The sequence below is a fragment of the Cebus imitator genome, unplaced genomic scaffold (genome assembly GCF_001604975.1).
Source record: "Cebus imitator isolate Cc_AM_T3 unplaced genomic scaffold, Cebus_imitator-1.0 Scaffold53, whole genome shotgun sequence".
Classification (NCBI taxonomy): domain Eukaryota; kingdom Metazoa; phylum Chordata; class Mammalia; order Primates; family Cebidae; genus Cebus; species Cebus imitator.
In genome coordinates this window covers 4,004,980-4,021,318 of record NW_016107368.1, presented here as the reverse complement: position 1 = coordinate 4,021,318, position 16,339 = coordinate 4,004,980, and the positions used below count along the sequence as shown (strand labels likewise).

The 16,339-nt window shown below is 53.1% G+C and overlaps 1 protein-coding gene across 2 annotated transcripts in view; it reads right to left on the bottom strand.

The window, feature by feature from the left end:
* Window positions 1-1,679: 1,679 nt before the first annotated feature.
* Window positions 1,680-16,339, bottom strand: part of SAFB2 (scaffold attachment factor B2) — a 36,640-nt gene continuing 21,980 nt past the window's right edge. Inside the window, exons 12-21 of one of the 2 annotated variants that reach the window (XM_017528377.2) lie at window positions 14,891-15,021; window positions 13,539-13,630; window positions 10,106-10,242; window positions 8,640-8,927; window positions 7,513-7,653; window positions 6,314-6,359; window positions 4,888-5,018; window positions 2,535-2,647; window positions 2,368-2,434; window positions 1,680-2,073 (exon numbers count right to left, since the gene is read on the bottom strand). In XM_017528377.2, the coding sequence (XP_017383866.1) occupies window positions 1,923-2,073; window positions 2,368-2,434; window positions 2,535-2,647; window positions 4,888-5,018; window positions 6,314-6,359; window positions 7,513-7,653; window positions 8,640-8,927; window positions 10,106-10,242; window positions 13,539-13,630; window positions 14,891-15,021 (1,297 nt within the window). In that variant the 3' untranslated portion in view covers window positions 1,680-1,922. Of the gene's footprint in view, window positions 2,074-2,367; window positions 2,435-2,534; window positions 2,648-4,887; window positions 5,019-5,672; window positions 5,962-6,266; window positions 6,360-7,512; window positions 7,654-8,639; window positions 8,928-10,105; window positions 10,243-13,538; window positions 13,631-14,890; window positions 15,022-16,339 lie in introns of those variants that run through there. The other variant, XM_037738404.1, reaches the window with a different exon arrangement.

The window sequence follows — 16,339 nt, the reverse complement described above, 5'->3', positions numbered from 1 at the left end:
GGCCACGTGAAGATGGAGGCCGAGACTGGGCGATGTGTTTACAAGCCAAGGAATGCTGGAGGCACTCAGCAGCTGTCACAAGCTGGGAGGCCCTGGAGGGGTTCTCCCCCACAGCCTGGGAAGGACAGAGCCCTGCCTACACCCAGGTCGCAGACTCCTGGCCTCAAGAATTGAGAGCCAATGAGCTTCTGTCGCCACTCTGTGGTGCTTGGTGACAGCAGCCCGTCACGGGAGTTTTGTTTCTGTGTGGAACAGAGTGTGCTCCAGGCCCAGCTCGCTGGAAAGGGCTCCTCTACTCCCGGGGGATGTCCAGTGGGACTGGCTCCCCTTTCCGCTCCCCTGGGGGGGTCTGGCAGTGGTTGAGCCCCGACTTCATAGTTCAGGAGGCCACACCCCCCTTCGGGAAGGGAAACAGAGAGATCTGAAAACAAGCCTCCTCCCAATCCCAGGCTGCTTCTCCAGTGTGGGCTGAGCCTGACTTTTACGGCCCAACAGGGAAGCTCTCAACCCCGCTTTCTAGACTCCGGCTTGTTGGGGAGACAGGTGAGCCTCAGAGACCCCGTGTGCAACCCGGAGGCGCGGGGTCCACGTGCCACTGGAAAATGACTCCAAAAGCCGCTGCCGTGGGGAGGCTCCTTAATGCGTTGAAGGCGGCCCAGGCCCAGACAGGATGCTGAAGGCCAGGGCCAACCTGCCTTTCATGCTTCGGTGTCTGTGGCAAGCTGGGCCGGATTTTCACCCGGCATTTTTAAAACTCAACTTCCCAGCGGGGGGCTCGGGGGACTCCAGCAGAAGCCTCAGTTGGAGGAGGGGCCTGCGGGTGGCTGTCCTAGATGCAGAGGGGAGGAAAAAGGTCCCCAGCAGGTGGCCCCGCCAGTTAACTCTCACCACACCACCACACTGGGTTGGGCTGCCCCTCCCGCCAAGGTCACCAGGCCGACCCCGTGCACCACCCTCTGCCCCAAGATGCCTGCTGCCCCGCCCCGGGCCAGTACCAGCTCTGAAGAGGACAACTGCGCCTCACAGTGGACGGCGGCCGCCCCTGGAGGGTCCTGGCATGGAGGGCTATGCGCACGGGCCGAGAGCCTGCCTGCTACCCTAGCCAGTGAGGAGCTTTGTTTTACACAGTCTTTAAGGAAGAAAATGGGCATCACACTCAAAAGCACTTTCACAGACAAATGAACATTCCCAGAAGAAGGGAGGGACCAGCTCCGCCACGCCCAGTGCTGAGTCCGTGCCATCCCACTCCTGCCCGGCCGCCGGCAGCAGGCACTGAGCAGGACACACATGGCAGCCAGGGGATGGGAGGCCCACCACACACCAGCACGGCACACTACCCTGGACTGAGGCAGCAGACAGAGGGCTCCCCGGGGCCTGGGACACCCTCACTGCTACCCATGAAGAGACAGGCATGGGGTGAAGGGGTTCGTCTGAGGGCCCCACGGTGCACAGCCCCCACTGAAGAAATCCTAGTTCCCATGGGCTGATGATGGGGATCTAGACGCCCCACTTCCTGGGGTGGTTCTGAGAACTCAGTAAGATGACGCAGGCGAAAGACTGGCAGCACCTGGCAGAGCCAACAGCCACTATGCAGTCATACCACTATGCCTAGGGCCGGTCCCATCCCAAGCCCTGTGGTCACCAGGACTCACATGCACGCACACACACGCACACAACAGTGTGAATGGTAAACTTTATTAATGGAAAATGGAATGCCTCGTTAACAGAAACCTTGATTTAAAAATGGCAGAACAAGAACACATTTATTTCAAAAAAAAAAAAAAGTGAGTTCACATTGTATTGAGCTACAACACGGTGGCAGGATTTGCTTTGCTTTTTAAAAGATCCCACAAGTTCAAGGGAACCCTGGCTACCAGATTCAACAGTGCGTCTGCCTACCTGCAAACGCGGGTGAGTGGGACTCAGTAGCGGCGGGTGAAGTGGGGGTACGGGTGGGGGTGGGGGTGCGGGACTCGGCTGCCCCGGTCCTGGCTGGCCACTCCGCCACCTTCCAGTCCGCCACCTGGTACCACGTGGCCCTGGGAATGTCCACCTTGTGCAAAGCCGCCTCGCCTAGGAACAAAGTCAGACATTTTTTCCCCGTGCAGCGCTCAACGTTTTCATCGTAACGGGTTCAGTAATGGTCCTGCTGCCTTTAGAATGCTTGGGGTTTTTTCCAGGTGAGCAAAATCATCACACATTGTATTCCAGGTAACTGAAGAGCCTTACTTGCGTAAATTGCAAAGAGCTGCTTTTAGCTCTTGTTTGCAAAACATCCAACCCAGCCAGCTGATCAAACATGCAAAAAAGGGAGAGGAAGTGAGGAGCAGGATCGAACCACCATTCTCCTCGGAAAACACGCCTTACCCCGCCACTCCGCCACGGCTTGCCATGTGCCCCGGCCCTGAGGGCCCAGACAGGCCTCTTTCGCCACCTGGAAGAGAAGAAGGGTCTGCAAACACTCCATCTCTGGGGAAGCTCCTGGACATGCGTCGGGGCCACAGCCACCCTCGTTCCCAGAGCCAGCCCCATACCTTGCCACCTGGTGTGCTCCCGGCCGGCTGCGCCCGTGTCCATGGCACCCTGCCAGGTGCGTGCCTGGTGCTCCTCTAGCCGCTGATTGTGCTCTCCCCAGTCACGGCCGCCCCTTTGCCAAAAAAAAGCAGACATGCAGCCGTCTGATGAGCCTCCAGGGTGACACTGGGAGCAGGCGTGCCCATCCTGGCCTCAGCCTCGTGGCAGGTCATGCCACACAGCAAGGGCTGCAGACGAGTGGGCAAATGGTGGGAAGTGACATTTCCCTAAAGACAGACGTGCCAGTAAGCACAGGAGGTGCTCAATGCCACCCAGAAATGCCAATTCAAGCCACACTGAGATGCCACCTCACCCCGCTAGGATGCTAGAATCACACAGTAACAAGCATGGCAGAGGGTGTGAGGAAAGTGAGGAGCCCTCGTCCACTGCCGGTGGAAATGTAAAATGGTGCAGCCACCGTGGAAAACAGTTTGGTGCTTCTTTAGAAAGCTCAGCGCGAATTGCCATGACCCAGCAAACCCATTCCTACCTGACAGAAATGAAAACATGGCCAAAGACATGTCATGAATGTTCCAAGCAGCAGGATTCCTAACAGCCACAAGGAGGAAAGGACCCCAATGCCCATGACCTGGTGAACGGACAACACTGCGTGGTGTGTCTGGACCATGGAGTATTCAGCCATGCCCAGGAAGGAAGCGCCAGCCCAGGCCGCAGTGGGAATGAACCCTGAATACACCAGGCTCAGGGAGAAGCCAGGCCCAGCAGGCATACTGCACAGGACCCTGCCTCCAAGAAATGACTCAAGACAGCAAATCCAGAGCCAGAAAGGGACCGGTGGCTATTAGGGATAGGGGGAGGGGGCATGGCCGCTAAGAGGGGCAGGGCTTCTTTCTGGGTGATGAAAATGCTTGGGACTGGACCGTGGGGTGGCTGCAGATCCGCCCATATGCAAACCTCCACTGACTGCACACGTGAATCGGGAAGCACACGTCGTGTGAATTATACCTCAACAAAGCTACTGAGTTCAAGTTTCAGACGGAAACTTCCTACACGGCCACCAGCAGTCACGGTGGCCATGCAGGAAGCAGCCAGACCCAGTTTGCAGGAGTGGCTGCCTGCTGCGGGATGCTGGGTGCAGTGAGAGCTGGGCCAAGTGAGCCCAGAGGCCTGAGGGGCCACAGAGCCTCCAACACACACCTGCCAGGCAAGTGCAATACTGCCCTGGAGGGAGCAGAAGGCACGCATGTGGGGGCGGAAATCACGCCCTCGGCGACCCGACGGCGCCCACCCACTGTTCACTGTGTCTTTGGTTCTGAGGATGAGTTTCCCATTTCCATTCCCGAGGTATTTACCAGAAAACCCACTACGTGACAGGACCAGAACACTTGACGTCAACTGATAAAGCACTGCCACTGTCTGTGCTGCCCAGAAATGCGGGAGAAGCTTCGGGTGTCCTAGGACACTCAGCACAGCTCTGAGTCAAAGTCCCTGGCAGAGGTGGAAGTGCCTCTCAGAGCAGAGGGAAGGAAGGAACAGAGGCGCACCCTGTGGCACTGGACAGGGGCTGAAGCAGCCCTAGGATGGGACTGGAGACAGACAAGACACTCTTCAGAGGAAAGCAGGGCAGCAGCCGTCCTGCCACCAGCCTCCTCACGACCAGCCCAGGCGCAACAGGACAAACAGGCAGGGGTGACTGCAGCTGGCCAAAGAAACCAAAAAGGGACGGAGAGTCCTCCCAGACAGCCCTGCACCCCCACAAGGCTGACAGGCTCGGGACAGCCCCTCCCGCCCCCAGCCTACAGTGCTGGTGAAGGTGGCCTTGGATACCTGCAGAGAACCTGGCCCAGCATCCTCAGCCTCTAGTCGTGGGGGGAGGGTCCCCATAAGCGGTTCTAATAGGCAGGGCAGGGTTGAGAAATCCCGCCCCAGACCAACCAGGGGTCAGAGAGAAAACCCATGGAAGACACGGGGAAAGAGGCAATGTGGAGGCGGGGCGAGGCTGCTATAGCAGGGACGGGGCAGGACTAAGAGCTTTGGCGCCGTCTCTCCCCGAGGGCACGCAGCCCCTGCCATGGAGACATTCACAGCTGCAGGCCACCCTCAGCTCAGGAACAGGGAGGGGCCGTTCTGGGCGACCTGGACAGTTTCATCCCTGAGAGCCTGTTCTGTGCTTTCTTCTTGAGAACCTGGCCTTTCTGAGTTGGGGTTTTCAAACGGCAGGCCCCCTGGTAGCCTGTCCTAAACTAAAGCTGCCCTAGCTGAATCTAACCTTAAGAATGTGCCTGGTCAGGCACCGACCTCTTCCCAGACTAGGACAGATGCTCTCCCCGTGGCTGGGGCTCACCCACTAACCTGGGGGGAGGTGGCAGCCCCCGGCCTTCACTTAGCCTCTTGTCAGAGCCGTAGCCCCCCCAGCCATCACGGGAGTCCCGGCCGTGGCGCTCTGGGGGTCCTCCATGGCTATGACGGTCATCTCCATAGTGCTGGAAGGCAAAAGAGGGACAGGGTGACACTGACTATGTCACCTGCATAGGCGCCCCCTTCCGGGAGGTCTGTCCACCGCAGGCCCCAGGGCGGCAGGTGGGCTGGGGCTGAGAGAGGACTGGGGGGTGGGCGCAGCCTCAGCCCTGCTGGGCCCTGCTTCGCTGACGCTCTGCTCCCTGGCTCCCCTCCTCACACCCCTATAGCTGCATCACTGCCCTACCTGAGCTGCCCCAGGAGCGTGGGGAGCCCTGGCGTTACTGCCCTCAAGCTCTGCTCAAGGTCCACTGAGATGTCAGCAAGCCCTGTCTTCCCTGAGGAGTCGTGTGCTGCCTCCTTTGTGGTATAGGAGGCCCAGGCGGTCAGCCCCTCTGTGCTCTGGCAGGGCCACACCTCCAGCCTCCCTGGCCAACCAACACTACACGGAGGAGCCAGCAGCCAGAAGCTGGCAGGCGCCACCTGCCGTTACAGGCCATCACTCTGCCGCCTGCCTCCCGCCTCTCCACTGGGGTGCTGCTTTCTCAGAACTCACACTCTGGCACCACACATGGGGCACCTGCATGGCACCAGAGACTCAGGGACCACTCTTGTGGTCTTCAGCCCCCAGTGCCCACCCCCATTCCCATTCCCCTGGCACATATGGGCTAAACCACAAGCACCATTTGGGTCTCTGAGGGCACCACCCCACAGGCCCTGCACCAAGACCCAAGGGCTCCCTGAGCAAGTGAACAATAAAGAGACACTCGAAGTTTCTACTGGATAAAATGAAGCAAGAACAAGCCCGACACATATGAAAATGACAGAAACTTGAGCATTAGAAAACAATCCAATATTTGCACTTGTAGTCACTGGCCAGAACCCATATTCCCATACCTGGCACATGTACTGACTTAGCTGCCACGTCTCTGGGGTAAACTGGCCGCCTGGTTAGAAAGAGCTATGCCCAGCCGGGCGCAGTGGCTCACGCCTGTAATCCTAGCACTTTGGGAGGCCGAGGCGGGTGGATCACAAGGTCAAGAGATCAAGACCATCCTGGTCAACATGGTGAAACCCCGTCTCTACTAAAAATACAAAAAATTAGCTGGGCATGGTGGCGCGTGCCTGTAATCCCAGCCACTCAGGAGGCTGAGGCAGGGGAATTGCCTGAACCCAGGAGGCGGAGGTTGAGGTGAGACGAGATCACGCCATTGCACTCCAGCCTGGGTAACAAGAGTGAAACTCCGTTTCAAAAAAAAAAAAGAGCTATGCCCGCGCAGCAGCACAGTGGCCCAGGGCTTGGCGATGGGGCTGTACTCACCTGCCCATCCCGGTGGTCTCCCATCATTGGCCTCGAACCCTCCCTCCTGCGAAAGGAAAAGACCCCATTCAAACAGCGCCTGGCACTACTACACATTTCTGCAGGTCAGGAAGTTTCACAACTGGGATACGTATTCCATCCCATCACATACAAACTCTTAACTGGCCTGGAAAAAAAGAAGCTAGCTCAAATCGAAAGGCTTTTTTCCCCAGGGGCAGGAATGAAGTCGGATCCTAAAGAGATGGGAATAAAGATTTCACTGAACTAAAAGTCCTTGGACAGCTCTCAGGGAACAGGGACAAAGGAAGGTCTCCAGTGATCCCTCAACTTCAGTCTGACCCAACACGTGGGACTCGGCACAACTCACAACTCCACCCCGAACTCCAGCAGAATTCAGTGTGGCCTCTCACAACCTCCCTTTCTGTTCTCCCCATTCTCACATTCCTTCTAAAGGAGCCAACGAATGGGGAAATGGCTCAGAGACATGAGGGAAGCCCAAAGACAGGATTCTTAAACCAGAAGATGGGCGGCTGCTATTAAATAAGCTAGGTGTATTCCTCATTACGAAAGGCTGAAAAACCCACCCAGACCCTCAAAATGCAAAGCAGGCCTCACGAGAAATTCTGCACATCCTCCGTCAATTCTCTGGTTGCTCCTGCGAGCAGGAAGCTCTGCTGGTTGTCCAGGCCCCACGAAGCCCCAGCATGCCTCAGGTCGCACCTCCCCTCTATACCGGCTCCCTCAGCTGCGCCAACAAGGAGGCCGGCTCAGGCCTCACCCCAAGCCCTTCCCACCTCCATGGGGGGGGGGGGGAGAGAGGGAGCAGCTATGGAGGCCCGCAGGAAGCTATGAAACCCAGAACCAGGTTGTGCTGACCAACACTGCTGCCTCATGAGAGAACTCGTTGTCGGGGGGGCCTGGGCTCAGACCCCTCCTGGCCCACCAGCAAAAAGAGGTCAGCAGAAGGAACGAGCGCTGAGATGCCTTCCTATGGGGCAAGCTGGGGATTCTGTAAGCGGCTGCCAATTCCACCAACTCGCTCATGTTCTGTGCAAGGTCACAGTCACCCACTGTGAATCTCAGAAGTAAATGAGGCTTCAGAGAACACAGGAGCCCCTGCACTGGGCTGAGAACCAGGTCAGCTGGATACCCCGGCGTCCCAAATGACTGTGGCTGCAGGAGGGGACGGAACCACTGACCTGTCAATGGCGTGGTCCTGGTACTGGCCCCGGTCTCGATGATCAAAGTCATGGAAGCGGTGATCAAGCCGGGGAAAGTCCACGCGGTATCTGTCCTCCATCGCCACATACTTTCCTTCTGGCCAGTAGGCATCATCTCGTCTGTTGGTTTGTATTTTGAAAGAATGCAAATTTCATTTATGAAAAAGGAGGAGGAAAAAGGAAGGAGGTGGAGGTGGGGAGGGGAGCTCTCTCCCCAGACCCAGTATCGTTTAAAACGTCCTGCAGGGCTAAGATTCGATCATCACTGCTTTGATTTGATAAATTAAAACCCCCAAACAGTGGAGAGGCACGCTTGTATTTTCATCCAACAGTCCCGAAAGGAGCACCGCTGTGAGCTCATTGTCTCGGGAGGCTGTTAATACTCGATCCCCCCACCCATGAACACAAATGCAAGTGAAAAGAGCTATTTGATTCTTCTGAAATAGCAGTGGAGTTGCCACAGTTTTACTTTCCCTGCCTCCTGCAGGAACCTGAATTCTCCCTCTCAGTTTTTTGCAAAAGAAAAGGGAATTGGACCCGGTGATAGTGAACTACACACAGCTCCAGACGACATCCAATTATCATCTTCCTGATTTTTACCAGAAAACTAGGCTCACGGAGAGCGGGGTGCCGGGTGACTGTCGATTAAGCCGTTCGGGGGTAGCTAGAGAGCAATAAACCTACTTTCTAAACCAAGGCAATTTCCTTTTCTGCCTTTCCGTCTACAAGGACACATGAGGCCAGCAGAGACAGTGGTGGCCAACTCGGGCCTAATGGGCCCTCAGTTGTCTCTCAAGACGGAACAGTTACGCTCCATGAGGAACTGGAGAGGAAGAGCATCACAAAGCGTTCAGCAAGCGGCAGCCATCAGGACTCCTAGAGTAACTCAAGATGGGGAAAAGAGTACACAGTCTCGGGTGCTGACAGTGAACTAATAACCCTGCAGCAGCCCGTGAGATCTGCAGGGCATCCTAAGGGCGCCTGTTCCGTATCAAATTTCATTCTCCCCACTGACAGGGACAGGAGGGAAGCCGCTGTTTTGCTGGAAGGATGAACACCGCTGCCATGCAGGCCTCCGTCCTGCCCACGCTCTGGGCGGGACTCACCGGTCGAGGTCGTACGGCCTCCGCCCGGGCCGCCGCTCCTGCTCATAGCGCAGCTGCTCCTGCTGGCGCCGCAGCTCCTCACGCTCCCGGTGGATGCGCTCCTGCTCCTTCCTGCGCTCGCGCTCCACGCGCATGCGCTCGCGCTCCAGCCGCTCCCGCTCCATGCGCTCCCGCTCCAAACGCTGGCGCTGGCACTCGAGCTGCAGGCGCTCCCGCTGCAGCCGCGCCTTCTCCTTCCGCTCATGGAAGGCCTCAAGGCGTTGCTCCCGCTCCCGCTGCTCGCGCTCCCTGCCGGGACAAGCAATGCTGCCCTGAACTCCCTGCATAAGCCTCCAGGGAGGAAGCCCACACCGAAACTGGGTGTCAACTGGAAGCAGAAAAGAAAGGGTCCAAAAGCCTATCCGGCCTCCCTAGCGCTGCGCGTGCAGGGGTTACCGCATTTAAAAAAGTTACCTTAGGAAAAGCAAAGGCAGCACAGCTGGCAGCATTTCCAGGTTCACTCGAGAACACTTTTCCAAATGCTATGAGCACAGCTTTTGCTTTACTGAGCAATATTTGAGGAAAAGTGACAAGAGAAGCCAGGCATCCAGACATGAAATGGCCGAATGTCAAGAGAGAGGGACAAAATGCCTTCAAGACCACAGCCCAGAATGGAGTCGCGGCAAAATAACAACTGGTCTCTCCTTGCGGTTTCTGACCTTATGTGAGAGTTTCCAACAGGGAAGGCTGAGGCCTCAGCACCCAGAGTCTGCCATCAACGCCAGACCCGGCTGGGCTTTCCACACAGGCCAAGGTCCAACACCAGAGGAGGGGCAGAAATGGGCTTGGAGCCAGCAGAAGTCTCAGCCTGTAATCCAGCACTTAGGGAGGCTGGCGCAGGAACATTGCTCGGGCGCAGGAGTTTAAGATCAGCCTGGCAACATGACCAAACCCCATCTACTGCAACGGGCTTCGATGACTTTATTTCTTCTATTTAAGAGATAGGGTCTCACTGTCACTGAGTCTAGAGCAGTCATGTGATCACGGCTCACTGCAGCCTTGAGCTTCTGGGCTCAGGCCATCCTCCCACTTCAACCTCCTCAGTAGCTGGGACCACAAGGTACGTCACCAAGCCCAGCTAGTTTTTAAATATTTTGTACAGGTGGGGTCTCCTATGTTGCCTAGGATGGTCTTGAACTCCTGGCTTCAAGTGATCCTCTGACCCTGGCCTCCCAAAGTGCTGGGATTTCAGGTGTGAGCCACTGCACCTGGCCCTTTGATGACTTTCATGCCACCTGGCATGTCTGGCGGGTCACATGTGAACAGGTGCTGGTCCCTGCCTCAAGGAGTCAAGCGAAGCACAAGACACCCACTGGCCAGGCATTGGCTCTCTGGCACACAGACTCCTCACTCTAAGTACAGCTGGGGGAAGGACAACCGCCCTGAGAGGAAGCCACCAGCCCACCACCCCACTTAGCTCCACTCACCGCCGCCTCTCCGTTTCTCGGATCTCCCGTTCCCGCTGCCTCTGGCGCTCTCTCTCCCTTTGTTCTTTGATTTTATCAAACGACAAGATGTCTCTCTTTTCTTTGCTTTCTGACTTGCGATCCTGACTCTTGGAGCTCTGTTTACCAAAACTGGTTTATTAATGTCAGGGAAATGATTGCAACACACACACAATGTAAATTCAGTATGAGATTGGGGATGAGACTAAGATTCTCTGGCCCCACATGGTGTAGACAGAAGGCTGTGGTCTCTAGACCACAGGCCGGGCATAGGTTGCTTCCTCCAAGCCTGTACTTTGCTGCTTAAGCCAGAATCCTGCTTTCAGATGTCAAGGTGGGCATTGATGGAAGAGAAGAGGTTGGCCCACGCCTCAGAAAACTTACAGGCACGGTTTTTCTAGCATAGCACAGCCAAGGACTCACGTAATCTACAGCAAACCTAGGCCTCTCAGAGCCATGGGGCACATCCGCACAGGGCTACTGCGGCCATTAGTTCAGAAGGGGACAGCAGTTAGGCCAGCTGTTTGGACAGCTGGAGGGAAGACTGCATGTTTCACATCTCAACTGCTGGCTCAGGACTCAGGCAAACAGCACTAAATAGAATATGCCAGGCTGTGCACAGTGGCTCACGCCTGTAATCCCAGCACTTTGGGAGGCAGAGGCAGGTAGATCACGAGGTCAGGAGTTCAAGACCAGCCTGACCAACATGGAGAAACCCAGTCTCTACTAACGATACAAAAATTAGCCAGGCATGGTGGTGCACACCTGTAATCCCAGCTACTCGGGAGGCTGAGACAGAAGAATTGCTTGAACCCAGGAGGCAGAGGTTGCAGTAAGCCAAGATCGCACCACTGCATTCCAGCCTGGACAACAAAGTGAGACTCCATCTCAAANAAAAAAAAAAAAAAAAAAAAAAAAAAAAAAAAAAAAAAAAAAAAAAAAAAAAAAAAAAAAAAAAAAAAAAAAAAAAAAAAAAAAAAAACTTTAATGCCAAAACAGTGTGCCTATGTAGTAAGGTAGAGAACACTAATTACCAACTTCTATAATTTATTTTTTGTAGGTTTTTGTGTTTTTTTTTTGACACCCAGTCTTGTTCTGTTGCCCAGGCCGGAGTGCAGTGGTGCAGTCACCACTCACTGCAGGCTCAAGTGATCCTCCCACCTCAGCCTTCTGGGAAGCTGGCACCACAGGTGCGCACCACCAAGTCTGGCTAATTTCTGTATTTTTGTAGAGACAGGGTTTCGTCCTGTTGCCTAGGCTGGTAAACTCCTGAGCTCAAGTGATCCACCTGCCTCATCCTCCCAAAGTGCTGGGATTACAGGTGTGAGTCACCGCACCCAGCCTACATTCATGATCTTCTACCGGTGGGATAAAGCCCAAAACTATAACAGCTGACTCCCATTTCCAAGGTTCTCCAAGGCCTCACCAAAACTGGCCAGGCATCAGACCTTCCCAGAAAGCTTTTAAACAACACAGAACCTGAGGCCTCCTGTTGATCCAGACAGAATCTTTGGGGCTGGGACCTGGGAAAGGACATTTTTAAAAAGGTACTCAGCTTATTTTCCTAGTTAGCTCCCACAGGAGAAAAAGAGCGAGCAATGAAAGACAAAGCAACCCAAGAGAAAGACAGGCAAAGGCCAAGATGAGACATTCCACTAATTACTAAAAAAATGTAGGCTGGGGAGGAAGGGGTGCACACACAGGAGACACACATCACCCATCACTTGGATGGCACACCTTGCCCATGAGACAGGCAGATGTCTTACAGACTCTGCAGTGGAATGAGAAGGGGACAGATGCCCACACAGCACTGCACAGCGGGCAGCACGGCAGGCAACAATGCCTGCACGGGACTCCTGGGTTCTCAGGCCAGCTTAGCCACTTACTAGCAACCTGGCACGTGCAGCAACCCAAGAGATTCAAGTGTCCTCCACAACTTTTCTGAACAGCCCTTTATTTCAAAATTTAAAAGCTGAAAGAGGCTGGGGTAGTGGCTCACACTATAATCCAGCAAGTTTGGGAGGTCTAGGCGAGAGAATCGCTTGAAGCCAGGCTGAGCAACAAAGTGAGACACCCCCACCCTTTTTTTTTTTTTTTTAATAAGTGACTATTATCCATAAAATAAAAAATACATGTAAAAACTAAAAGACAAAAAAGGAAAAAGGAAGACAGCCAAACCATATGTCTCTGTATAGAGACCTCCAAGGCGTATTACACAGAAAAAGTGAGCTCCAGCACAGCCTCTGCCTGTGGCCCCACAGCACGCGCAGGGGACGTGTATGCAAAGAGGGAGCCAAGGAGCCAAAGGGACACGCGGTGGCTTCAGTGCGCCTGCGCGGCATCTCCCCGAGCTGACCTGATTGTTCTCATCACGCACATGCATCACTACTTATTTTCAACGTCACAGTTACATAGGGATAAGATTATGGGTCTTTTTCAACGTTCTACTCTAGATTTCTCTGTATTTTATAATTTTTCATGTGAAAAATGACGTTAGGAACTGATGCTCTGTAAAATCCAAAAGTCCATTTTAAAAACTAAGTGTTAGGTGGCTCACACCTGTAATCTCTAGTCTCTACTAAAAGTACAAAAATTAGCTGGGTGTGGTGGTGCATGCTTATAATACCAGTTACTCAAGAGGCTGAGGCAGGAGAGTCGCTTGAGCCTGAAGGCAGTGGTTGCTGTGAGCCGAGATCGCACCACTGTACTCCAGCCTGGGCAACACAGCAAGATTCCATCTCAAACAAATAAACAAACAAACAAACAAAAAGTCTTAACGACACAAAGCGGTCCTGGCTAAATAGAGTGAACTCTGCAATTCACTAAAAAAGCAGTTATTTCATGAACATCTTAGCTAGAACCTGCAGCTGGGAAGCAGAGGTTTTTACTCTTTTCCAGAGTAGAAGGGCAAATGAGACGCTCTTTTGTCCAGCTGTGTGCACAACTTGAGAGGTGAAGCTCCTGATCTGGTAACATGACCGACACTCTGTCCTAGACTGGTCTCCATCTTTTTGGTTAATTCAATAGAAGACTAAAAATCAATATAACCTGCCAAGTCAACCAAAGAGTAGGACCTGCCTTCCAGCCTGAAGAGCCTGGGTCTGGCCCGTCCCAGCCTATGGTGAGCTACCGTGTGAACCAATGCTCTGTCAAAAGGCGGCACATCCAGACAGGAGCAGTGTAGGCCCAGCACGTGGGGGGAAGCAAACACGACGGGCGCTGCTCTGCAGAAAGCGCCGGAACTCACTCGTGTGTCTGTATCTGCAATCTACACAATGATCACACCTCCTACAAACTTTAAAGAACCCTTAAGATTTTAAAGGGCCAACAGTGTCGTTTTCATAATGCAAATCAAACGGGTCATGGAGCTACGGTAACAAACAGTTGGCTCTCAGATGCCGGAAGCAATACTCACTCTCTCTTTGGACCTGCTGGTGGTTTTCACGCTAATGACGGGCTCTCCTTTAGATTTATCCATCACGACCGTCCGCTCCATCCCTCTGCTTCCTTCAGGAAAATAAAACAGCAATCTATCAAAACCTGTGGCCACCCCGACTTCCCACAGTAAACAGCACTCTGAAGAGCCTGGGCTTTGGACACACAAGGCATGAGTCAAGTGACTGACACCAGCCTTGGGAGCCTCTCTTTCTCATCTACTATGAGCAACAGGGTGACACGGGTACAGCACAGCTGGGGCACCCTCACAGGTCTCTGCACAACTGCAGGGACCTGTTCCCATCCTACGGCTTAAACCAGCACCAGGCACACAAGCACAGCCATGCTGCAGAGCCTGTGACCCTCCACACTGGACCTGCACAGCTCTGGAGCCGGTCTATGCTGTCACTTCTCCCTGACATTCTGTGAAGATCCGCAGTATGCGGCCCGTGCTCAGAATCACACTGCATCTCTGAGCAAGTGCCTTGCCAGACGGGTGGGCTTCCCTCCATTCATCTCCAGCAATAAAGGCTTCCAAACCAATTCTCTCTCCTGACGACAGAACCACCAGGCTCTAACCAGTGGAACCATGACTTATTTGGGGAGATTTATAATACTTGAGGAACATTTTAAAAACATGTTCCTCATGAGACTCGGGGTAAATTAGCCCGAGCGCTTAAGATCCAGCTTGTAATGTGCTGTACCAATTTCAATGCTCCAGATGGTTGGGTTTTGTTTCTGTTTTTTTCTTCCGTGATGGGGGAGGTGGAGTTGGCTTATTTTTTTTGCCACAAAACATTCTGAGAGTCTCACAGAGATTCAAAGGTGTAGAGCACAATGAACTTTTATAAAACGACAGCTGAAGTGGCATCGTCCAAATACAACCACTTCAACAGATGCTTGGAGGTTTCCGTTTTCTCTGTATTTTTACCACCTCCAGCTTTAACATAATGTGGGAAAAACCTGACTGCACACCTGCAGAATAGCATCAGGTTAGTTACAAGAAACTTGGACAACTCACTCTTGCAAATCCCACATTATATCCAGCCAAAGGCCCTGAAAAAGCCAGAACTCAGGCAGCTGAGTTCAGCAATACAGATTGAGCCCATCCCAAGTACTTCTGGATTTCCAATGTTGTATGGAAACTCCACTAAGCCATTTCATCAACAGGCTCTTGTTTAATAGTGACATATGAACAGTGAAACATGGCCAGGTCACCAGAGCTTGCCATCCTCACCTTCCCTCGGAACCCCACCTTCCCTCAGAACCCCACCTACTCACCCCCCGTGCCAGGCCTTCCCCTTCCACCAGCACTTGAAAGGCTCTCATCACCTGATTTGGTGACTCTAGACCGATTTGTAGGTTCGGGTTTCAGCTCATCCTGGTCTTTTTCTTCCTTTTTAATGTCTTCAGGCTTTTTTTCCTCCTTCTTCTCAATCTTCTCTTCCTTCTTAATTACAGTTCTATTTAAAAACATGGTTACAAATTTAAGTTCCCAAGACTCTGTAATAGTCACCCAGAGCCTCACTCACACATACTCAGATGTCCACACAAAACACATCACCCCGGCAGCAATTTGGTGGGAAAAATGATATGAAAACCATGGTAACAACAATATTCCTCTTTAGATACAGGCTGTATTCCCACTTGTATTATTTGCACAATGAAACTGGAGGTTCCTAGGGATGTGTTTCCAAAATGTCAGATAGGCCGGCATGCAAGACCAGCATGCAAGCGTACATGAGAAACACACCAACTACATGAGAACACTTCTAAACGGTTTATTTTAAACGTTTCATTCATCATGTACGCGTGGAACACTGTTTCCAAGTTTTACAGGGAAAAGCATTTCTTCCCCATCCAATGTAGACAGGATGGAGGCACGGTGACAGGACTTCAAGCCCCCACTGCACAGAGCAGTAGGCAATTCACCCCTGCAGCCAACACCCCTCGACCGGTAACTGCCACATACTTTTAGGGAGTTAAAATGACATGTGACGCACCAGCAAATACAGGAAAGTGTCAGTGCCATTTCAACCAAAGGCAAACTTTCTTCTAAGCAGTGAAATAAATCATCTTTGCCACTCAAACTCAGCTGCCACGTTCCCTAATGCCATTTGTCTCAGGCCATTAAACTGTACACTGACTCAACACCAACCACGTGCCAATATCCAGGCAGGAAAAGTCAGACCCCTGCAGGGCCCTCGAGCAAGCACCTGTTGGCCTCTGCCTCACCACTGACCCAGGCAGGGCACCTGGCAGAGCTCCAGCCACGCCAAGGAAGCCTCTCAGATGGCCCCTTCTCCTCCTGCCCTCCTCAACCTCTACATCATGGAGCTTTTTTTTTTTTTGAAATAATATTCATTTTGAGAAAAATTTTAAATACACACGCCATACCAATTAATGGTACATCCCAGAGCTTACTATTGTAAATCATCTCATCTCCATTCCCTCATCCCTGTGACAGCCACCAGGGTGGGCTTACTGTGAATCACTGGGTCCGCCCGACTTCAGTGATCTACATGTGTCACACAGTGTCTTAGGAGTGACATGAACGAGGCCATACTTCATATACTTCTTTACAGCTTGCTTTTGTCACTTCAAGGTATGCTTTAAAGAAGGGTCGTTAGGCCAGGCATGGTGGCTCACTCATGTAATCCCAACACTTTGGGAGGCTGAGGCGGTTAGATCACAAGGTCAGGAGTTCGAGACCAGCCTGGCCAACATGGTGAAACCCCATCTCTACTAAAAATACAAAAAAATACAAAATACAGGAAAAAA